This window comes from Patella vulgata, chromosome 5 (genome assembly GCF_932274485.2).
Source record: "Patella vulgata chromosome 5, xgPatVulg1.2, whole genome shotgun sequence".
NCBI lineage: Eukaryota > Metazoa > Mollusca > Gastropoda > Patellidae > Patella > Patella vulgata.
Window position 1 is genome coordinate 77,085,712 of NC_065883.2, and position 25,297 is coordinate 77,111,008.

Consider the following 25,297-nt stretch of genomic DNA (forward strand, 5'->3'; position numbering starts at 1 on the left):
TAAGCAGAAAACTCTCATCATCGAACTTAGCCAAGATATTGATACAATGAATCTATAATCTGAGTGTCATTGCTCTCGTGTTCTAAATTCTCAATCAAACCGTTAGCCTTAGCTGAAAATGCACAGTAACCTAATAGACACATATACCCCAATTAGAAGCAAAGTTATTGTGTTCCAAAGTCTCGACCAATCCAATTGATGTCTCTACTTGGCCTAAACAGAAAATGCTCAGGATCAAACTACAAGGTATTGATGTAATGGAACTATACACGAAGTTTCAACACCATCAAAGTTGACGAACTCCAAATTGCTTATCGCTCTGCTTACCCTAAGCAGCAAATGGTCATCATCGTGTCCCGAAGCATCAACCAATCCAATTGCTTATCTATGTTCACGCAAAGCAGAAAATTATCATCTTAAAACTCCAGCAAGGCATTCACCTAATAAACACCTACATAAAATTGGAATATTCTAGCTTAAAGGACCTAAATCGCTAATATTTGGGACCTAGAAATTGACACAAATGGGTAGCAACGCATATCAAAATGTAATATGAAATAGGCTTTAAGACGGCCATATGCCATACAGTGTGCTATGAGGGAAATTTTGCCCGGGCAGCGGCACTATACCCTACTCTTATATCGAATTCCAACTGCCATTCCAATATATACACGGGACCTCGGTTTTTCGTCTCATCCGAAGGACTAGACAGCTGTCCTTGTCAGGCCCTCCGTCCTTTGCATCACTGACAAGAGGAAACCACGTCGGAAAATCAGGATGAACTTTCTCGGCCAATGCAGGGATCGAACACCCGACCTCCAGGCTAACGAGCCAGCGTCTTATCCACCCAGCCACCGTGGCTCCAAAATGTAATATGAATGTATATAAACTGATTTACATTCAGTCGTTTTTGTTTTTATATAGTATCTAATCAATTATGTTCGGTAAAATACACCAGAAGTCTCAATCGAATGGCAATCTCTAGCGCCTGGTTATTCTAGTCTACACCGATAATATTTATTGTGCATGCTCTTCAAATAAAAATATGGCGTCACCGTTTGACATGACTTGTGGAATACGTCTAGCCTCGTTCTTCGAGTCTCTTGCTACAATTGCGCTGAAACGTATTATGGTGCACGACTCGTGTACCAATAGTACAATGTTTATTTTGTCATATTGGATATCAGAAGCTCATATTTTACCGGTAAGATCATAACATCAAGGTTGATTTTATTTGACAAATAATCGGTGTTTTCAATGTCGAAGATTTTGGATGATACTGAGTTAGAGACTTAGCTACTTTAAATAGAAGGAAAAAAAAGTGTGACGGCAGAGAGACAGGCGGACAGACAGACCCATTTTAATAGTCCCTGCTTTTTGCGAAAGGCGTGGTGACAATAAACTTACTCAATGTCATGGAAATGTCCCGGCGAAAGTCCGATGTGGAAATTTTGGAAGATGATAATTTACTTGAGTACATTAGTCACAGATGCTATTGCTTTGCTTTATGGGTTTGTTTAGTAATATTTGTAATACAACAATAATACAGCCATTTATAAATGTTTGTAACTATATTTTATACACCAATTGTCAGAAAAATTGTCATTTCATTCTTAAACTAATGACCATCGCATATAGTTTTTACTGAAATTTATACCATATGTGTTTTCGTTCCAGTAATTGTTAACGAGTGGTTTCTCCCTGATAGTTTTTCTGTTCTTGTTTTTGCTGTAATCGTGCTGCCTGTATCTGTTGATGTCTTGGTCAGTGGTGGTTTTACTGAAAAATAAATATAGATGCCGGATGTAAAATGAAATGAAATGGGGTTTAATGTCCTACTGTTCTGCTCCTATACTTGGCTAAAGAAGGCGGACATATGCCATACAGTGTGCTATGAGGGGCATTTCGCACGGGCAGCGGCACTATCGTCTACTCTTATATAGAATTCCAACTGCCAAGGGATCTTTTACGTGCACGCCAATGTATACACTTTATATAATTTCATTTGCGGACCCCCCCCCCCCCCTAATATATTTTTTAAGGCTACGCCTCCTGGCATACCCCATGCAGTGTGCTTTGGGGGCAATTTTGCCCGGTCAGCGGCGCAACGGCCTACTCTTATATCGAATTCCAACTGCCAATGTTCACTCCAATGTGTACACGGGACCTCGGTTTTTCGTACTATCCGAACGGCTAGACGCTGTCCTTGTCTGGCCGGAAAATCTGGGTGAACTTTTTCGGCCAATGCAGGGATCGAACACCCGACCTCCAGGCTAGCGAGCCAGCGTCTTACCCACTTAGCCATCGTAATCCCATTTTTTAAAACATAGGGTTAATGAAACATGTATCCAAATATAATCCCACGCTTTAGAAAAGTGGGCACCTGTCATCCGCTCCTCCTTCTTGGTGCCCATATTAGAACATTGTGTTCAAATCCAGGATAGCTTCTGTGCACCTGGCCAATTTCCCGGGGGTTAGTACATGATTCATGCACGTATCCCCTTTATAAAGAACGTGCGGGTTTTAGACATCACTCGGAGTTCCTAGGGGAACCTTATACGAACAGCCTCCTCGGCTTAGAGGCTAGGGTAAAGACAACACTCGGGGTTCCCAGGAGAGACATCATCTGGCGCTCCTAGCCGTGCGACTAGCCGCCTCGGCTCCGAGGCCGGAATGGCTCTCGCCACAGAACACGCGCTAAGGAATAGTGAACTAATTATATTTAACTCATAATGTACTATCATAGATGTTGTAGTTTCCTGTATTTCATATATAAACATAGTTATAAAAAAATAAACATTAATAGTTATAAAAACATAAACACAGTTATAAAAACATAAACACAGTTATAAAAACACAGTGTTTCTGAGTTAAAGATACATAATAGGAGATTAGATAAAGAGCTGGCAGTTCTCACTATAATATGTACAAACTAGATAATGTAAAGGGAATTTGCTGAAAATTTCAGTCAAATTGATCCACCCTAAACCGAGATTTTAGCGATTGAATTTTCGGCCTAGCCTCGATCATCATTACTAAAGTCAGTATGATAAAACAAAAACATAGTCTCGATTATCCATTTCATGATTAAATTATGAATGGAAGTCGGAACCTAATCCAATAAACATCGCAGGCTAGCGATGTCATCGAGAGTTGATTATGGTCTGGATAGGTTAATAAATGTCTAATTAATAATTTAGATAACATTTCAGTCCTAAAGAAAGACCCGCGATAGGCAGTTTTAGCTCTTGCATAATGCATGTTTAATTGATAACAGCGTAAAGTTCTACCGAGAAGAAAGATAGTTTCACTGGGCAGTGCCTGGAGACAGCCGACATGATAGTGCCACAGTGCCGCTTTTCGATAGCCATACACAGCACAGCGGCACATATAGCGTTTTTGATCATTCGTGACCAGAACAGAGTCATACTAATGATAAATGAAAAGCTATAGACAAATGATAATTCAGCTCTTAAATAATGCATCATTACCAATGATAAATGAAAAGCTATGAACTTCAAGCTTACTCTTCCGGACACCTGTTACCACTGTTTGTCGTGTTTTTTGTACATGGTGAATAGTCCATTTGATGTTTACACTATTTTGCCTATACCGTTTTTGTAGGACTTCGAATTGAATTTCGCCTAATGGTTTGGATTGTTCGTACTTGATTGTATTTTATTCTTATGGGTCTAAATATCAATACCCCCACCCCCACACTCCTTCTTACCCCCCCTCCCCCTCCCTCTCTCTCATTCTAATCTGTTCTGATTCAAATCGATTGTCAGTGACCCTTCATTCTTTTGCGAATAAATTACCCCCACTACCTCCCACCGAGGTCGACCTTCTTGCTATAGCCATGTGTCCCACCTCTCATTTTCGATGGTATCTTTTCCAGATCGTATGACCACCAATGAACCACACCCATCAGAATACTCGTCTCTATTCGCCAATAACTGAGCTCCAGAAAAACTGCGTTCTAATACGATAATAATCTTAGCTCTCTGAAACAAATTACACAGTCGCATTATTATAAAATTAATAATAATAAATGTTTAAACGTTTTGAAACAAAATAGTGACGCAGTACAGTTGTTATGCAGTATGCTATGAGGAAAATTTTCCCCAGAAAGAGTTTCAGCGGAATTTCAACTGTGAACGCGAGGAGTAGAAACGTTTACCCTTATCAGGTCATCAGAGCTGCACAATTGAATAGCTGGAAGCAGGCTGGAAAATTCCGAATAACTGTCTCTGTCAACACCAGGATCAGGAGAGCAGGATGGACGCACTGGCGAGCATTGTGTCATGTTTTTGAGTTTCTGCGCCCCATGAGTTATTGTAGCCTCTCACAAATTGCCAAAAATAACGCGGTTTCAACATTATGATCATAATGCTTAACCAGTGTCAAACATAAACCGTGGGTCAGACATGCTACAAATCTACCCTACCATGTTCCACACAGCCCAATATTACCCGGTGGCACTGGGAGGGGCTGCCACACCCGCACACACATATAAATACTGTTTTTTTGGGCCCGGGTTGGATGATGTTCCTTATGGGTCTCCACGCCCCTGTCCGCGGCGGACCCAATTTATTTTAAATATATTAGCTATGTGCAAGTAGTATAAGGAAAGCCCACGCTGCCTTGTGCATGACACCAGACAGGACCTGTATTTTAGGATAAAAGATAACCTCGGCCAACGGGGCAAAAGACGATATTATTTTCAGACGTGTGTGTCCACATTTCACCATTAAACTCCTTGGATATTACGCATTTGAGTTGGATAAGATGGTTTGTCATTGAGTCAAGTGGCATAGTTTCTACCCCCCCCCCCCCAGCTTGTACCTGACACGAAGTAAGGGCGCCTGTCTAATCCCGTGGGTTATCTCCGGGTCCTCCGGTTTCCTCCCACTGCTACGGACGTAATTTAATTGCTTTGATCTGACATTTATGTCTTGAACTACAGGCTGGTAAATATAGAAAAGCACCCAAAGCACCCTAAAGGTAACTTTTGTTTATCAACCAGTAAGGTATCCTGCATGTAAAAACAAAGATCTCCAAATTCGGACTTATCGAGTGGGTGTAACTAACACAAATTAAAGATGGTCATCAATTTGAACTTTACAACCGCTCGACGAAAACTAGGTCATTTCGGGACTAACATCTGGTTCAGTTTTATTTCAATAATTCGCGTGCGTGTAGAGGTCTTTAGCAGTGGAGAAAAAGAGGTTGGAAACATCAAAATAACGGGAAACAACTTGCTCTATGTTGAGTGAATGCTCTCTGTCTATCTTTCTTTGTGTGTGTGTGTGTGTGTGGAGGGGGTCTCTCTCCCTCTCTCTCTCTCTCTCTCTCTCTCTCTCTCTCAACGAGACTGACCTGTTTTCTCCATTCTTTCTCTGACTTAACTCTGATATTATGATATGTATTACCCATCATAGCAATCAACATATTTAACAGTAATATAGGCACTAATATTATAAATGCTGTAAATATCAGCTTCGTTATTTCTGGGCTTCGAGCTTCATTAAATATTTCGTACTGCAAAAACAAAGAGAGTAATGCGAGATATATATAAACAGCTCATTTTCTAAACACTACAAAAAATGGTGGTTTTATCCGCATTTGAAAAAATACATTCAGGATACTATGTATCCAATTTATTCTTCGAATGAAGCCCAATCTCGGTTAACGTCATACTGATTCAGAAGCAGGGAACGAAATAAGATGTCATCACTTAGCTATTGTGTGGCGTTCACTGGAAGATTATAATCCGCCGGAACTGTGTGAAGGACATAAAACAGAGAGCATTACCACCGTTCAACTTGCTTCCTATTCTGTCATGTGTCTCATCAGATGTGGATGACACTCCCATGTAGTAGGCATGCTGGTAGCTGCACTAGGGATGGCTTCGAATGTACAGTATTTTGCTGCCAGAAACACGATTAAAGACTTAAACGGAATATTACCTAGCTAGTTTTGACGGGTTATTTGCGTGTTTTGTGGGTAGAATTTGTTTTGTGTCCCTTTCTGGGGTGGTCTATCCGGTTCTAGAGCCCCTGATAGCCATGTATGTGGTGTTATCATGCGGACTTTAGATTTCACAATGCGCCACATTCACCAATCAACGGTACGATTAACCCATAAACGTTCTATATTCTACCTGGAATTCCCCAAACGTCATCTGAAACAAGGTCATTACGGTTTCATACCACGTAGAAAATCTTTCTATAGCGAACTGTTTATCCTCCGTGAAGTCTATTTGGCTGATTGACTGGTCCTCAATATCACGATACAGCAGAGAAAATCCTGAAACAGAACAAGATTTAAAACAGGCCCATCAATTTGATTCACAGCAATGCAGATGGCGATCGTCTTGTTAAATAGAAAATGTAGCATGGGTCTTGAACATATATGGGAGCAATGATGGCTAAGACGCTGGCTCGCTAGCCTGGAGGTCGCGTATTCTATCGCTGTATTGGCGGAGAAAATTCATCGCGATTTTCCGACGTCTTTTCCCCTTGTCAGTGGTGCAGGACGGAGGGCCTGACAAGGACAGCTGTCTAGTCGTTCGGATGGGGGACGAACAACCGGGGTCCTGTGTACATTGGCGTGCACGTAAAAGATCCCTTGGCAGTTGGAATTCGAAAATAAAGTAGGCCTAGGTTGGAAAATGCAGCAGAACGTATATTCGAAAGGCACTTGAGCACTCAAATTCAATATTATTTGGAAACATTCAATGTTCTTTATGCGTACCAATCTGGATTTAGATCAAATCATTCATGTGCTACTGCACTGAGCCAAATGACAGATAATTGGCTTGATGCTATCGATAATGGTGCGATGAGTGGTATAGTGTATCTTGATTTTAGTAAAGCATATTATCGATCACAAGTGTATTATCGAAAAACTACATCTTTTATCGATTTGATAACAATTCACAAATTTTGATTGAATCATATCTTGACTCACGGAAGCAAAAAGTCTGTTTAGGATCAATTATCCTCTCAATTACTACAGTCAAATGCGGGGTTCCACTAGGCTCGATCCCGGGTCCTCTCCCATTCCTTATTTTTATAAATGATCTCCCATTCAATATTGAATCAAGTCAGATAAATTTGTTTGCTGATGACAGTAACCTGCATTGTTCACACAAAGATATTTTATCCATCGCCAATAATCTCCAAAGCGACCTCTATTTGGTTGCTAAATGGTGTGAAAACAATGGGATGGTAATCAATCCTTCGAAAACAATATCAATGCAGATTTCATCAAAACACAAAAGAAATCAGAAAAACCTAACTTTATCATACCATGGTGAGAAAATTGAGACGGTTACTACCGCAAAATTACTTGGAATTCAAATTCACCAAGACATTAATTGGGAAGCACAGATAACACATATGTCTAAAAAAAACTTGCATCAAAAGTATGTCTCCTAAATAAGATAAAATATCATTTACGAGACAAGAATTTTGTTTTATAATAGTTACATACTACCAATATTTGACTATTGCTCTACTATTTGTTTTGTAGTTTAGGAAGAGAGAGAGAGAGAGAGAGAGAGAGAGAAATGGGGTTTAACGTCCACTCGACACAAACTAGATCATTTCGGAACTAACATATATTTTAATTTTTTTATTTCAATAATTCGCTTGCGCGTAGGGGTCTTTAGCAGTGTGAGGAAACCAGAGGACCGGGAGAAAAACCACGAGGTTGGACAGGCGACCCTACTCCTTGTCACGTACAACCGGGGATTCGAAACCACGCCAGTTGACTCAATGATACAGCACGCACGTGCTAACCAATCGGCCATCCACCACCCCGCCCCCCTTGTAGTTTAGCAGTGACTTGCCAAACTTCTCACTTTAAAATGCTATTGCATTTCAAATGATTTTGAATGTATCCTGGGAGCCACGGTGGCTAGGTGGTTAAGACGCTGGCTCGCTAACCTGGAGGTCGGGTGTTCGTTCCCTGCATTGGCCGAGAAAGTTCATCTGGATTTTCCGACGACGTGGTTTCCCGTTACCAGTGGTGCAGAACGGAGGGCCTGACAAGGACAGCTGTCTAGTCCTTCGGATGAGACGAAAAACCAAGATCCCGTGTATACATTAGAATGCACATAAAAGATCCCTTGGCAGTTGGAATTCGATATACGAGTAGGCGATAGTGCCGCTGCCCGGGCAAAATTTCCCTCATAGCACACTGTATGGCTTATGCCCGTCTTTATTAGCCTACTATAGGAGCAGAACAGTACGACGTTAAATTCCATTTCATTTCATTTTTTGAATTCATCCTAATACTACAGGTATATATGTCTTTGTAGCTTGGGGGGGGGGGGGGCTTATGAAAGATTAGTTTTTTTTGCAAACTAAAACAGTTACCTCGTTAAATAAAGTTATTATTATTATTATTGTCCATGTGAGACCCATCTTCCTGACCATGACGGAGGATGGCCAAATGGTTAGTGTGTGAGCGTTGTATCACAAGGTTTGTCATTGAGTCAAGTGGTGTAGTTTCGATTCCTTGGTTGTACGTGACAAGAAGTGGAGTCGCCTGTCCAACCTCGTGTGTCGTATATTTGAATAAAAAAAAACGAATATAAAAATATCATACCTAGACAAAATCCGACACAGAAGAAGATGTAAACGATACCAAATCGCACCATATCCCTGGTCAACATCCTATAAACCATCACAACAAACGGTCCAGTTATTGTCGATCCTCTGAAATAATATCGACATTTTTTAATCAACAAAGGGAATGGGGTGACGATTGACGTCTTTAGCTTTCTTATGAAGACGGGATCAAAAAACCAAAACAAATTAAGATAATTCCCCATCACTTCCTCCTGGTTAAAGAGAAGGTTAAATCCTGAAACGCTGATGGTTCTGTTTACAACTACTTGATGCTTCTCTTGGAAGTGTACGAAATCAACCACACGGTGGGGAAAGGGTTTTGACTATGTCCCGGGTACGGAAAACAATCAATCAACAAACGTAACTACTTCTTAACATCATCAAACAGAGACGTTATATTTGGCTCACCGAGTTTGGATATGGCGAGCTTCCAATGGCTCAAGGAAGGAGGATATGACTAGCTTCTAATGGCTCACGGGCCTTGGATATATGGCTAGCTTCGCATGGCCCATGGAGTTTGGATATGGCTAGCTTCGAATTGCTCGGCCCATGGGGCTTGATGTCTAACTTCGAATGAACCACGGATCTTGCACATGGCTAGCTTCGAATGGCTAAAGGAGCTTGGATTGGATATGACCAGCTTCAATCAGCTTTGATCGGCAAACTGATCTTTGATATGGTTAGCATCAGAACTGTCTGACAATTCTTAGAAACTAAAATGATAATTAAAAGTGGTTACCTAGCAAAGAAGAGAAGAATACAGAATGTCCCTGGTACAGCGATGATGAGTAATCTTTCTTCAGCATCTACTGATCTGGTAAATCTCAGTGGTATACAAATTAATATCAGAACACAAGACAGGGTATAGATTGTATTGTCTGGAGCATATTTCTATACATAAAACACAGGACAGGGTATAAACCGTATTGTCCGGGGCATATTACTAATCATATACATGATTTTGATTAGTATTGTGCAAACTCAACTGAATTTAAAATTATGTAAACTTAACATTAAGAATCATAAAAACTCTAAATTAGGAATCATGCAAACTCAAAATTAAAAATCAGGCAAACTCAAAATTAGAAATCATGCAAACTCAAAATCAGGAATCATGCAAACTCAAAATTCGGAATTAGGTAAATCCAAAACAATCATTCTAAGATTGAGTTTAGTTTAGTTTGTCAGTCATCTCGGAGCACATTTCATATGAATCATGGTCACCAGTGACACTGTAAAAGAGTTTCCCCTTAGTCTTCCAGCAATACTAGTGAATATCTAAAGGACAATATTGGTGCCAGGCATTATCACATATGTCATAGAACTGGCTAAACATGTTCCAAATATTATTTTATCACAGAGATCATTGCTACGATAGATGCGTAATCAATGTTTCAACAATCGGAAGTGACGAACGAAAAGGGAAAACACGAGTTATCCCTCTATATAACTATAGATAGTCCTTGTGATGTCTTAATCGCACCCCACACCGATATAATGTATGACAGCATACTAATACCTGTTGTGTATATTTAGCAAACTATACTTATTACTTACACAATTTCTGATATAAGGACGTAAACCTAAGTCCACTATAACTTTCACTTCCATCACCAGATTAAATACACACATTGTACACATGATGCACTCTGCTATAAGACGAATCTGTTTTATGAAACAATATTATATACGGTCATTACAGCATAAAAATGAAATGAAATGGGGTTTAACGTCCTATTGTTCTGTTCCGACTGGGCTCATGAAGACGGGCATACGCCATACGGTGTGCTATGAGGAAAGTTTTGTCCTGACTGGGGCTCTTTGGCCTTCTCTTATATCTAGAATTTGCATAATCTTTGACAGTCTTCAACAAAAGAAAAAAAAATCCTGATAATGTATTATGTAGCATATTATATTCTGATAATGTATTAGGTAGCATATTATATTCTGATAATATGTATTAGGTAGCATATCATATTCTGATAATGTATTAGGTAGCATATTATATTCTGATAATGTATTAGGTAGCATATTATATTCTGATAATGTATTAGGTAGCATATTATATTCTGATAATGTATTAGGTAGCATATTATATTCTGATAATGTATTAGGTAGCATATTATATTCTGAATAATGTATTAGGTAGCATATTATATTCTGATAATGTATTATGTAGCATATTATATTCTGATAATGTATTAGGTAGCATATTATGTATTGTTTAATGGTCGAGAGCGAGACATTAAGTAATATATTGTAACAACATGAGGGCCGTAGGCCCGAATGTTTTTACAATATATTACGCAATGTCGTAAGCTCGAGACCATTAAACATCTTAAAATACTGACACTCCGCACGAGCTTTTACGTCACATTAGTCCAATATCTCACTGGTTTGAATAAAGTACTATTGGCAAGTTGCCCGTACGATTATTTGAAATAATGGTACACCAACATCAAAGGGTGGCGTCACATCTGTATTTTAAATTCTGATAATGTATTAGGTAGCATATTATATTCTGATAATGTATTAGGTAGCATATTATATTCTGATAATGTATTAGGTAGCATATTATATTCTGAATAATATTTACGAACCCCTCTCCTCTTCTTGTTTTCTAACTCCCGAAAACCTCGGGGGTTACGCTCTTCGAAAAAGATCCAAAGCTCCGCAAATGCCAGTATGATCGACATGACGACACTAGGTATGCTTGTTTCTTGGATAATTGCGCATCGATTGAAGAACTTTGATATAACGTCAAAACTCCAAGATGGCGGCGATGACGCAATATCCGGTTCCTGTTCCATAGTACACTCCTATTTACACTTGTGGAGTGTGGCCCACAGAAGAAGAAGAAGAAGAAGAAGAAGAAGAAGAAGAGAGAGAGAGAGAGAGAGAGAGAGAGAGAGAGAGAGAGAGAGAGAGAGAGAGAGAAATGGGGTTTAATGTCCACTCGACACAAACTAGGTCATTTCGGGACTAACATATGGTTTAATTTTATTTCAATAATTCGCTTGCACATAAGGGGTCTTTAGCAGTGGTGGGAAACCGGAGGACCTGGAGAAAACCCACGAGGTTGGACAGGCGACCCTACTCCTTGTCACGTACAACCGGGGATTCGAAACCACGCCAGTCGACTCAATGACGGACTTTATGATACAGCGCGCACATGCTAACCATTCAGCCATCCAACCCCCAAGAAGAAGAAGTAGAAGAAGGTGGAGCGTTTCTTGAAAAGAAAATGAGTTATTATCTTACCAGATTGGTCGATCCTGAGAGATTCAGTAGATCATCATGATCAGGTCGTGTATAAACAGCCCCAGTTATTGTTATCAGATGTATCACAGCTATACTCATTCTCACCCTAAACCGTTTCTACAATATAATAAAGATATGTATCACAGTTATACTCATTCTCACCCAAAACCGTTTCTACAATATAATAAAGATATGTATCACTGTTATACTCATTCTCACCCAGTCTCTACAATATAATGCACACATGTATCATAGTTATACTCATTCTCACCCAGTCTCTACAATATAATGCACACATGTATCATAGTTATACTCATTCTCACCCAGTCTCTACAATATAATGCACACATGTATCATAGTTATACTCATTTTCACCCAGTCTCTACAATATAATGCACACATGTATCACAGTTATACTCATTCTCACCCAGTCTATACAATATAATACACACATGTATCATCGCTTTACTCATACTCATCCAAAACCGTTTCTATAATATAAACCAGACAGACATGGACCTAAACATCCACCATATAGGTCATTTCGGAACTAACACGTGATACAATCGTATTTCAAAAAACCCAGGAAGTTATACATGAGACTAATCTAATAAAGCTACGTATTAGAGGTACACGTATTCTCACCAGCTAGAATACAATAAACACCGAGTCGATACACCTCATCCTGCACCCAGAGATTCAAATAAACACCGAGTCGACAAGATACACCTCATCCTGCACCCAGTGATTCAAATACTTCATACCTCGAGAATAACGCGGTTCTACTCCGTTTTATATCTGTCATAAACACAAAAACTAAATAAGCCTATTCAATTCCATACAAAGAAGCAGAATAAATACTTCTCAAAATTCTCGAAGTATACTCAGTGTTTTCAACTAAAATTGTCAACTTATGACTTAAAATGTCGGTCAAGTGGCTTAGTGTCTGTTCTCAAGCGGAGCTAACTGTAGACAGACAGCCTACGTTTAGTATGGATATACCTAAGTAACCGACTAATCCCACATGGACAAACATACGTTCTAGAATTACCGATAGAACAAGTATGAGAAAGTTGAAATAAACTATATCATATTATACCTTGGCATAGGTTTTCCATTTCTCTCTCAATAACTGGGACATCACTGGACCTTCCAACATCTCGGCGTGTTCATCTGTTTCTCCATCTAATATAGTCATCAATGCCGACTCCCAATCTGGAAACCGTATAATTTAAACTTGTGCTTCATTTCATGATCAACAACGGGATCCTATCTTTAACATGACAAACGCCACGAGCAGACATTACAATTAAAGGTTAGCTTCAGAAATGTAATTTCCCTACAGCTGTGTCAGTGCCGGCGATAATGACTTATGAAGAACTAAGTAGAGGTTAAAAGATGAATTACACGGTTCTCGGTATAATGAGGTCAAACTCATAAAGTTCTTTCCTTGTAGTAAATTTCTTTTTTTTTTGTGTTGTTTGTCAGTCATTTTTTTCCTATCTTTTCTTTCTCCTGTCCTGTGTCCTGTCCTCTCCTTCCTTCTTTCTTTTCATTCCTTCCCCTCTCCTTTCTTTCTCTTTTCTTTTTTCTTTCTCTTTTTTCATTTTAATATTTCTTTATAGACTTAGGCCCACTTTTTTTTAATAAGCCTAGGCCCAGTCCGGCACTGAGCTGTGTTGAAATATTTGAGTCTAATTAAATTAAATGAGTTATTCTAGACTCTAGATCTTTACCATAATTATTCATTAATAGACTCTAGAGCTGTCCTTACTGACTTTACCATAATTATTCATTACTAGTCTCTAGAGCTGTTCTTACTGACTTTACCATAATTATTCATTAATAGACTCTAGAGCTGTCCTTACTGACTTTACCATAATTATTCATTTATATACTCTAGAGAGGGGGCCACGGTGGCTAAGTGGGTAAGACGCTGGCTCGCTATCCTGGAGGTCGGGTGTTCGATCCCTGCATTATTAGACTCTATAGCTGCTCAAACCGTTTTACCATAGAATCGAAAGCTAAACTTACCAGTTTTGCCGTCGGAATCAATAGAGTCAAGAGCTTCTAATGGATACTGTGAACAGGAGATGTTACCATACTTCCACTTTCGCTGTCAAAATATAAACCAATATATGTTAATCATTCCTTATTCAAACTCGAAAAAGCAAAATGGATTATTGTTTTCTGGCATATAAAGTGGAAATGTTTTTTTCGCCAATAACGAAAAACGAAACACGATTTACCAACCTACTGCCTTATTTATTGTCAAAACTTTTTGGGTTAAAAGAGCCATTAAATATCTATTAGTGTCTACTCTCTCCTCTGACATCTTCGTGCGATTCAGCAACTACACAGATTAAACCTCTGCTAGTGCTACTCTCTCCACCAGCATCGTCATTTGATCCAGCAGCTGAACAGATCTAACAAACTGTCCAGCCTCTGCTACTCTCTCCGCCAGCATCATCGTTTGGTCCAGTATCTGAGCAGATCTAACACACTGTCCAGCCTATGTTACTCTCTTCGCCTGCATCATCATTTGATCCAACAGCTACTCTCTCCGCCAGCATCATCATTAGAACCAGCAACTACACAGATCTACCACACTGTCTCGCCTCTGCTACTCTTTTAAGGACGTTTCCAAGTTTTTAAAGTGGTACTAAAATATGATGCAGTTCCGTCTCTCGTTTCTCAGTTTATAAAGTGGTAGTAAAACATACATAAATATATCGTTTACTTACCGTACTACTTAACTCCAACATTTCCTGGAATATTTCAGGTCGGCCTAATTTACTGGCAAGTGTTAAAGGGGTTAACTCAGCTTTGTTTTTAGATTCAACGGCTTTTTGAAACGGATGCTTAACAGCATGTCTGTAGATTTTCTACAAATAGACAAAGAGACTAGAAAATGAGGTTTACCGTCCACTTAACACAAACTAAGTAAGTATATATTAACATAGTTGATTCACCTGCATAAGACTTTCAACTTACTAGGTGAACAGTGATGCAACAAATGAAATGGGGTTTAACGTCCTACTGTTCTGCTCCAACTGGGCTAATGAAGACGGACATACGCCATACAGTGTGCTATCAGGGAAACTGCGCGCTAGCTCTACGACCTAATATTATATCTTATTCCAACTTCCAGGTACATCAATGTGTACACGGACCACGCTTTTTAATCTTACCGTTCGAACTACTATCCGTAGTGATGCACCACTGACAAGGAGGAATCACGCCGGAAAGTCCCGATTTACTTTCTCGACCAACAAGGGACTCCCATGTAGCGAGTCAACGTCTTACTCACCGAGCAACGGCGGCTTTCGGGCATTCATGCAAGTAATGAACTATTTTGGTCTGCCGAATTAAAACGCATTAAAGATACAATATGCAAGATTTGGATAAAGAAATGAAATAAAATGGGAATTAAAGTCCTACTGTTCTGCTCCGACTGAACTAATGAAGAGGTTTAGATAAAGAGATACTAGTTCTTGCTACAATAGTTGTAAAATAGATAATGAAAAACGAATTTATTGAATGGACATTGGGTCTTTAAGTAGATTAATTATACAGTTATAACAAACTCTCTCTCTCTCTCTCTCTCTCTCTCCCTGTCTCTCTATCTGACGGTCTCTGTCACGCTGTCTCTAATCTATGGAAGCACATACACAACTATAGAAATACTCTTAAACCAGTTAATCTTGCGCCAAACGAGGGACAGAATAATTATCTACCTACCGATTGGTTATGTATAACAGCCATATGTAAAACTGTATTACCAAACTCATCTTTATTATTAGGGTCGGCACCATGCTCTATTAAATAATCATAAATATCTGTATGCTGAAAACACGCAGCAAACGACAGGGGATATTCTCCATAGTACGCATAACCTGAAAATAAACAAACCTCCAATCGGACAAGTGAAGATGGACAAAACTATTCAAGGGTTCTTTGTATGGAATCTTGGTTTTATTGTCCAATAAAGAAAAAACATTATGCCCTAAAAGGGCCTCCGACCTGCATCACTGACAAGGGGCATGAAGGACGTTAAATCCCATTTTGTTTCATTTTCTTCTTTACATGTGCACGCTAACGTGTATGCGGGACCACAGTTTTCGTCCCAGCCCAACGACCAGACACTGTGAGAATGACGATGGTAATTTTAAACATAATTTTAGCATCGTGTGTTTTCAGATACACTCTGTTCAACCACAGATACACATCTCTTTCCGTTCATCTAGCTGTAAATGATCTGATTCATCCAAACAGGTGTATATTTTATAACAACATGTTTAGTGATAATAATATAGGTTCGACTCTGTAGTTCCGAGCATGTTCTAGCCATTAACAGTTGATTACAATGAGAGGTCCAGTTGTGATCATACGGTTGATTCCATCGAGAGGTCAAGAATACACTGTTAGAAAAAATCTGGTAAATTTACATGAAAATTACTGGCAGCAAAAGTTGCCAGTAAATTTACTGTAAATAAACATTCAGCTGTAATATTACAGAGTTTCTGTAATTTGACTTTGTGAGTAAATTTACCTTAAAACAGTAAATGGAAAATAACATGAGTTTGTTTTTTAACTTTGGACTGTAAATTCACCGCAACAAAGTAAATGAACGGTTACAGTAAGTTTGTTTTTAGACTTCCCAATGTAAATTTACCTAAAAGCAGTAAATGAAAAATTACAGACAAATGTTAGAAAAAACACAATGATTTTAACTTCCGTTCCAGGATTTTAGATGAAAGCTTGTGGTACTGTCTACTGCAGGCATTGTAACCCCCCTCAAGAGACAGTCAAGCTAACACTGGCCAATCGGTTTAATTAACCGTCTTCAATTGACCTTGGTTACGAGATAATACAATCTATGACAAGAAAGCAAAACATTTTTTTTATACGTTAATGAACATACTTACAATCTGATCAACGTACGATGAATAATAATACACGTTTTGGATCGTATAAATAAAGAAAATTAAATATATATAACATGCAATATACATGTGATTGTCCATATTATGGTTAATAAATTAGAATGAATACTATAAGAAAATAATTATTAGGAATGGTTCGTTGCTATGGAATACTAAAATAAAATAAGAGACAGTAAATTTACATAAGAGACAGTAAATTTACCAATAAGTAAACTTACAAAATAATGTGAATAAACGTAAATCTGTAAAATTACCTACTGGCTTTGCTATTTTCATTTCAATATTGAAATATTACGCGTGTATTTTTACCGGGGTTTAATGTGCCTTTGGTTTCATCAAAGTTTATTGTAAAAAATAATGAAACTTGGTAAATATACATCATTTTGGTAAACATTCCGAACATTTTTGGTAAAAATTTAATTGCTGTAAATTTACTTATATTTCTAACCTGAAAGTTTACAAAATAATGTGAGTAAACGTAAAATCTGTAAAATTGCATGCTAAGAGACAATAAATTTACCGAATACGATAACTACCAATAAGTTAAACATACATTATGCAAGAGCTAAATCTGCCTATTACAGGTCTTTCTTTAGGCCTGATATGTTCTATAAACTATGAATTAGACATTTATTAACATGAAAAGACCATAATCAACTCATGGATGCCATCTTATGTGTTGGATTTTCACTGGATTTGAGTCCGATCTGGGGCTCAACGCTCATTAATGATTAAATTCAAAAATAGATAATCAAGACTATGTTTTTTGTATCGTACTGACTTAATAAGTAATGATGATCGAGGCTAGGCCTAACATTCAGTCTCTAATATCTCGGTTCCGAGGGGATCAATTTAACAGAAATTTTCAGCATATTCCCATTACATTATCTAGTTTTTAACTATTATAGTGAGAACTGCTGTAATTTTATTTATATTTCTAACCTAAAAGTAAATTTACAAAATAATGTGAATAAACGTAAGATCTGTAAAATTACATGCAAGCTTGTTTATTTTGAGTTCAGTTTGGAAATATTACATATGTAAGAATGTATTTTTACTGATTTTGAATGTGTCTTTGATTTCATCACCGTCTATTGTAAAAAAAGACACGAAACTCTATAAACGTACACAAAACTCCGTTAAAATACGCCAGACTTGGTAAAACTACTACATTGTGGTGAACATACCGATAATTAAGGTACAAAAACTACTTGTACTACTGTAATTTTACAAAAATTTCTAACAGTGTAGCAAGAATACAAACAAAACGTACAAGAAAAAGAAGAGTAAGACGAACAAGAATAAGAAAACGAACAAGAGCAAGAAAGCGAACAAGAGCAAGAAAACGAACTAGACGAATAGGAACAACAAGAACACGACGAATAAGAAAAAGAATACGAACAAAGCGAACAAGAAGAATACTGAACAAGAGCAAGAAGACGAACAAGGCGAATAGAAACAACAAGAACACGAACATTATAGCAAGAAGACGAACAAGAACAAGAACAAGAAGACGAACAAGAGACAAGAAGAACAAGAACAAGAAGGACAAGACGGGCAAGAAGACGAACAATAACAAGGGAAGAAGAGAACCAGAAGACGAACAAGAACAAGAAGACGAACAAGAACAAGAACAAGAACAAGGAGAATAAGACGAACAAGAATAAGAACAAGAAGACGAACGAGAAGAACAAGAACAAGAACCAGATGAACAAGAACAAGACGAACAAGAAGACGAACAATAATAAGGGAAGAAGAGATGAGAGCATGAGTGGGGATTAGGTCCAACATGCGAGTATAAACAAATTTTTAATTTTTTGAATACCTTCATAGTTTGTCTGTTTTCTGTCTTTGCCGTGCTTCACATCTTCTGGTTGAAAGAACTGACCGGTGGCTCTCTGATTGACATCAGCACCATTCTCCACCAACAGCTGTACAGCTTTTAGATTACCTTTAGCTATAGCTAGATGTAAACCACCCTCACCTATAATTACACAGCAAAATCTTTCATAAATATTACACAGCAATATCCTAATCACTCTACAGTAACACAACATAAAATAACACTATAATATTATTCACTCTAGAATAATACCCCGAGTTAACGGTTAGCTGTTTTAACGTGTCTACCCAATCCAGTACTGTTCGTATAGACCTATTTAGGGAGTTGACTAACGGTTTGCTGTTTTTACGTTTGTACTCACCTAGGTACTCGTCACCAAGGTATACATCATTAGCCATAGACGGATGGACTTCCAGGAATATTCTAGCAATTTCCAGGTGTTCTGGTGTACCTTTCAGGAAACACAGGTGGAAAGATGTTTCACCGACGCCTCCACGTTTATTTTCCTTCCAACATTGTGGCTGAAGAATGAAATAAATACTATTACAGGAATAAATGGAAACAGAAATAAAATGAAATAGGGTTTACGAATCGGACCAATGAACACGGGAATACACCATACAGAGCTCTACGATGGGATTTTTTCCCGGATAGCGATGATTCTGTCCACACATACATTGGACCATGGTTTTGCATCCCATCTGATCGACTAGACTAGAGTCTGTTCTTTGCCAGATATTTAGGAAAAAGGATGATATAATTATTTCTTTGTGTGACCCTTGAAAGTATTCATATGTCGATTAAACATATATTATGCAAGAGCTAAATCTGCCTATTACAGGTCTTTCTTTAGGCCTGAAATGTTATCTAAATTATTAATCAGACATTTATTAACTTATCCAGACCATAATCAACTCTCGATGTCATCGCTAGCCTGTGATATTAACTGGATTAGCATCCGATCTGCTACTCAACGCTCTCTGATGATTAAATCAAAAACTGGATCATCGAGACTTTGTTTTTTATCGTAATGATGATCGAGGGTAGGCCAAAAATTCAATCGCTAAATTCTCGGTTCACAGAGGATCAATTTGACTGGAATTTTCAGCAAATTCCCACTTACATTATCTAGTTTTTAAACTATTATAGTGAGAACTGTCAGCTCTTTATCTAATATCCCATAATGTATCTTTAAACTTGGAAAATATTGAACTTGGTTAGGGGATTATTGGAATGAATGAATGAATGAATGTATGCGATGAATGACCGATGAATGACCGATGAATGAATGCGATGATTGCGGTTTACGGTTCTACTGTTCTGCACCAGACATGCTAATGAAAGTAAAGTTTGTTATATCACTACATTTAAATCGAAAGTAGAATTTTACCTTTATTTGATTTGCTGTGACTTCAACGTTGAGTTTCCTTGAGAGCGATAATGCCGATACTGATCTCTGGATAGCTCTCGACATAACCCGGAATCTACCGAGTTTTCTCTGTTCTTCAATCTGTTCCTAAACAAATATTATTGAGAGAAAACAGTTTAACGTCCTTCTGTTCTGCTCCGACTGAGCTAATGAGAGAGAGAAATGGGGTTTAACATTTACTCAACTAAAACTAGGTCATTTCGGGACTAACACATGGTTCAATTTTATTTCAATAATTTGCTTGCGCGGAGGGGTCTTTAGTAGTGGGAGGAAACCGGAGGACTCGGAGAAAACCCACGAGGTAGGACAAGCGGCACTAATCCTTCTCACATACAACAGGGGATTCGAAACCACGCTAGTTGACTCAATGACAGACATTATGATACAGCGCGCACGTGATAACCATTCGGCCATCCACCCCCTTCCCCACCCCCCGTTTCATGCCAGATCTTTGTTGTTAAATAGAGGCAGTGTTTACCGAGTGCACTATACTCACTTCATCTTCGCCAGTAATATATCCCGATGTTATTTCTTTAGCGATCATATCTCTAACTTTCTTCTGTCCATTCTCATCTCGCAACAGATCCAGCAATATCCCCGTGCCATCTAAATTGACATACGAATACACAGCATTGGATGCAGTTTCTCTATTTTGTATTTTCCATGTATGGTAATCTTTATTGCGATTAAACAAACCCGCTATGTTCCCCATGATCTGCTATCTTTTATCATGAACTGGTGTAGATCATTTTTTAAAACCTATATAAAAAAAAATATTTGATTAAAATACAAAACGCATAACAGAATTTTCCCTTTAACGACATGAGTTAACGTCCCATCTTTCTGCTCCGGCTGGGATGGTGAAAATTGACATACGTCATGTAGTGTGCTATGAGAGAAATTGTGCCCGGAAAGCGGGCTGTGGCAGAGGAGCGGAATGGATTTAACGTCTTACTCACTGAGTCACCTCGGTTCATGTCAATTATTTTAGCCTACTTGTTCCAATCTGACAAGGTCAGCTGTCTAGTCGTTCGGATGGGACGAAAAACCGAGGTCCCGTGTACACATTGACGTGCCCGTAAAAGATCCCTTGGCAGTTGGAATTCAATGTAAGAGTAGGCAGTAGCGCCGCTGCCCGGGCAAAATTTCCCTCATAGCACATTGTATGGCGTATGCCCGTCTTCATTAGCGCGGTTTAGAAGCAGAACAGTAGGACGTTAAACCCCATTTCATTTCATTTCATTTCTGATTAAAAGCCGCCCATACAACCCCTGACTCGACCTTCCAATGCAACCGGTCAGATCTTAGTGCATTAGAGGCTATCGAAAGTATAAAAAACGAAGGTCGAGTTCTATATATATATTCTATATATAATTACTGCATGGTCCAGTATTCGATCCCGCTGTTGACCGGGAAAGGGTCCTTGGCTATAGTAGTTCTGGTGGGGTGAATATCAAGGTCACATTACTGTGGATGTAAACCCAGTCGGTAGAGGACATTTGGATGTTAATTGATTGTATATCGCCTGTGGATGTTACCTTTTAAAACTGTTTACATAACTCTTGTTCACTTGGGTGGTTGGATGGCCGAATGATTAGCACGTGCGCGATGTATCATAGGCCTGTCATTTAGTCAAATGGCATGGTTTCGATTCCCCAGTTGTACGTGACAAGGACTAGGATCGCCTGTCAAACGCCCAAACCTCGTGGGTTTTCTGTGGGTCCTCCGGTTTTCTCTCACTGCTAAAAAAAACCCTCACGAGAAATATTGATATAAAATTGAACCATGTTAGTCCCATAATGACCTAGTTTGTGTCGAGTGGACGTTAAACTCTCTCTCTCTCTCTCGTTCACTTGTGATCAGTCATACTAATATATTTAGTGACATACTTCTCTACAAGAATACAAATTACTGGCAATCTTTAGCTGACATTTAATAACTACATGGCCCCTTTACTAATAGTACGTTGTATGGCGTATGCCCGTCTTCATTAACCCAGTTGTTTTTTACGTCTCTCCCCGATATCAAGCAATAAGCACCTATAGTGAAACGTTGTTATCAATAAACATAGACAATATTATGTATAAATCTGTCTGTTAGAAAAATGAAAGTAATATCAGGTCTTACCTGAAAGTTTTCATATTTATATGTTTAATTAAAACACCTGTAATACGTTACGTTTCATTTAAAAAAAACACCTGTAATACGTCATGTTTCATTAAAATAAACACCTGTAATACGTCATATTGGTAAGAAGCACGCGTTATAACGAAGCGTAACTGACGTGTCGTCTGTCTGTTATGCATACAAATATAACTATATTTAAAATACAGATGTGACGTCACCCTTTGATGTTGGCGTACCATTATTTCAAATAATCGCACGGGCAACTTGCCAATAGTACTTTATTCAAACCAGTGAGATATTGGACTAAAGCTCGTGCTGGGTGTCAGTATTTTAAGATGTTTAATGGTCTCGAGCTTACGACATTGCGTAATATATTGTAAAAACATTCGGGCCTATACAATATAAAACTTAATGTCTCGCTCTCGACCATTAAACAATACTTAGTATCCTTCGTACATACAAACCCGGATGTGTATATGGTGGCCTACGGCTAAATCTAAAAGTTGAGATATAAATAAAGTTAGGGCACGTGATTGTTGGCGAGATTGTAGGTTAGGTTTAGGGTAAACGTTAGCGCTAGGTTCGGGGTTACATCTCGTAAACTTTAACCAAACTTGAAGCTGGCCTTATCAAATCGTCTAACTTCGATAAAGTCAAGTTGTACAAGTGACATGTTGTTTACATCAATCTTATTTACTTAAGGGTGTCAAGGTCGAGAGAGAGAGAGAGAGGGAGAGAGAGAGAGAAAGAGAGAGAGAGAGAGAGATTGGTTTATGGTGTCACTGTTGATTATTTTGTTTCTATGGCTGCAATTTTATTCCTGCCTGCCCATTATCATATTCCATTTGACAAGGCCTCCTTTACGTGCATGTCACTGTGCACATGCATAGACCCAGGGGCCTGTTTCACGACATTTTAACTAAGATAAAATCTAAATTTTAGTAATTTGATTGGATAATATTAGATTGATTTTAGTGCTTAGCCAATCAAAATTGAAGTATCTACTAAAATTTGGATTTTATCTTTAGTTAAAATTTCGTGAAACAGGGCCCGGGTTTTCCGTACAATCCGAAGGACTAGGTACAACAGGTGCTACCTGAGACAAACGGGAACATAAGTTTATAAAATCCATATGGGGTTTTTTTCAGCCCATGCTAAGATTCAAAACCAGTAGATTCTAGTCCAAAGCTCCAAAGATCTAAAATATTAAAACAAACAAAAAAAAAAAAACCCAAAAAAACGGAACAAACAAAAAGATTCCCCGGTTTCCTCCCACTGCTAAAGACTCCTACGCGCAAGCGAAGTACAATGTATTGAAATAAAATTTAACCATGTGTTAATCCCGAAATGACCTGGTTTGTGTCGAGTGGACTTTAATCTCTCACCTGGTTTGTGTCGAGTTGATGTTAATCCCCCTCTCTCTCTCTCTCTCTCTCTCTCTCGGGGGGTTGGGTGGCTTAGTGATTAGCACGTGCGCGCTGTATCATTAAGTCTGTCATTGAGTCAACTGGCGTGGTTTCGAATCCCCGGTTGTACGTGACAAGGAGTAGGGTCGCCTGTCCAACCTCGTGGGTTTTCTCCGGGTCCTCCGGTTTCCTCCCACTGCTAAAGACCCCTACGCGCAAGCGAATTATAGAAATAAAATTGAACCATGTGTTAGTCCCGAAATGACCTAGTTTGTGTCGAGTGGACGTTAAACCCCATCTCTCTCTCTCTCTCTCTCTCTCTCTCTCTCTCTTGATTCTTTGTTGTCCACTCTCTTTGAGAGAGAGAGAGAGAGAGAGAGAAATGGGGTTTAAAGTCCACTCGACACAAACTAGGTCATTTCGGGACTAACACATGGTTCAATTTTATTTCAATAATTCGCTTGCGCGTAGGGGTCTTTAGCAGTGGAAGGAAACCGGAGGACCCGGAGGAAACCCACGAGGTTGGACAGGTGACCCTACTCCTTGCCATGTACAACCGGGGAGTCGAAACCCCGCCAGTTGACTCAATGACAGACCGTATGATACAGCGCAGCGCGCACATGCTAACCATTCGGCCATCCACCCCTCACTCTCTTTGCAAACGGTTGTTGGGTGATTGACTCAATGATAGACCTTATAATCTGATTCATACACTTTATATCTTAAGGTCTGTCAATGACTCAAGTGACTCGGTTTAAAAACAAAGCTTGTACACAGCAAAGAGTAAGGTCGCCAGTCACTTCTATTGATGTCCACCCACTTTGTTAAGATCCACATGTCCAAACGAATGTTTGGAATCACATAGTTGTGTCAATTGGACCTTAAATCGAATTCCAACTTCCTTTTACGTGCACGCCATTGTGTCCTGCACCACAAACAAGGGGAAAGCATGCCGGAAAATTCCGATGAACAGGAATCGAACACCGGACCACCATTAGCAAGCCAACGTCCTACTCACTGAGCCACCGTGACTACCTACTGTTATGGCGTTTTTAGGGTTTGTCAAATTTAAATTGTGAAAAAAAAACACGATAGATAAAAACGAAGTGAGCATTTGTGTATACATTGAAAAAATACTTTTGTCTAGGCAATGTTCCACTAGCCTCCTCCCCCCACCCCGAGATGAGTATGACCTTGAAGAATGGGTATTTTATCATTTTGTATGGAAGACCAACCAGCTCTTTATTCGGTGTTCTTAGTCCTTAGTTCTTGATTCATAGCCCTTAATTCGTATCTCTACATTTGTTGTCGTATTTCGACATTTGTACACTAAAATTAACATTTGTATATTAAAATCAATATTTTTTTTACAAATCAGACATTTGTCGTATCAGATTTGTAAAATGTATTTTTGTAAGAGCAGTTTGGTCTTCCATAATTTTGACGTTCTCGTTTAGCAATTTGACTATATGGGTATTACGAAATAACCAGCCCGCTATTATGAATGATAAAGTCAGTATTATGAATGCCCATCTCGGTAATGTAACAGAAATTTTCAATAGATTCATTTTTTCATTATCTATTTATAAACTTGTATAGCGAGCATTATCAACTTGTATAGCGATTCACTCAACTTTGAAATGAAT

At 38.7% G+C, this 25,297-nt stretch overlaps 1 protein-coding gene across 5 annotated transcripts; it reads right to left on the reverse strand.

The window, feature by feature from the left end:
• Positions 1 to 1,443: 1,443 nt before the first annotated feature.
• LOC126820861 (transient receptor potential cation channel subfamily V member 6) lies at positions 1,444 to 22,419 on the reverse strand. Of its 5 annotated transcripts, XM_050548982.2 has the most exons (18): positions 22,246 to 22,418; positions 22,008 to 22,157; positions 20,615 to 20,877; positions 20,080 to 20,205; positions 19,051 to 19,210; positions 18,672 to 18,830; positions 15,642 to 15,796; positions 14,645 to 14,785; positions 13,935 to 14,016; positions 13,000 to 13,115; positions 11,901 to 12,017; positions 10,197 to 10,304; positions 9,379 to 9,530; positions 8,617 to 8,726; positions 6,164 to 6,309; positions 5,380 to 5,541; positions 3,871 to 4,004; positions 1,444 to 1,779 (listed from the first exon to the last, which is right to left on the reverse strand). In XM_050548982.2, the coding sequence occupies exons 3-18, from the start codon at positions 20,828 to 20,830 to the stop codon at positions 1,614 to 1,616; spliced, it is 2,250 nt and encodes a 749-aa protein (XP_050404939.1). In that variant the 5' UTR covers positions 20,831 to 20,877; positions 22,008 to 22,157; positions 22,246 to 22,418; the 3' UTR covers positions 1,444 to 1,613. The 5 variants fall into 5 exon arrangements, with proteins under 5 accessions (XP_050404939.1, XP_050404938.1, XP_050404941.1 ...); XM_050548981.2 differs by lacking the exon at positions 22,008 to 22,157; XM_050548984.2 differs by lacking the exons at positions 22,008 to 22,157; positions 22,246 to 22,418 and adding an exon at positions 21,497 to 21,905.
• Between the last annotated feature and the right edge of the window lie 2,878 nt (positions 22,420 to 25,297).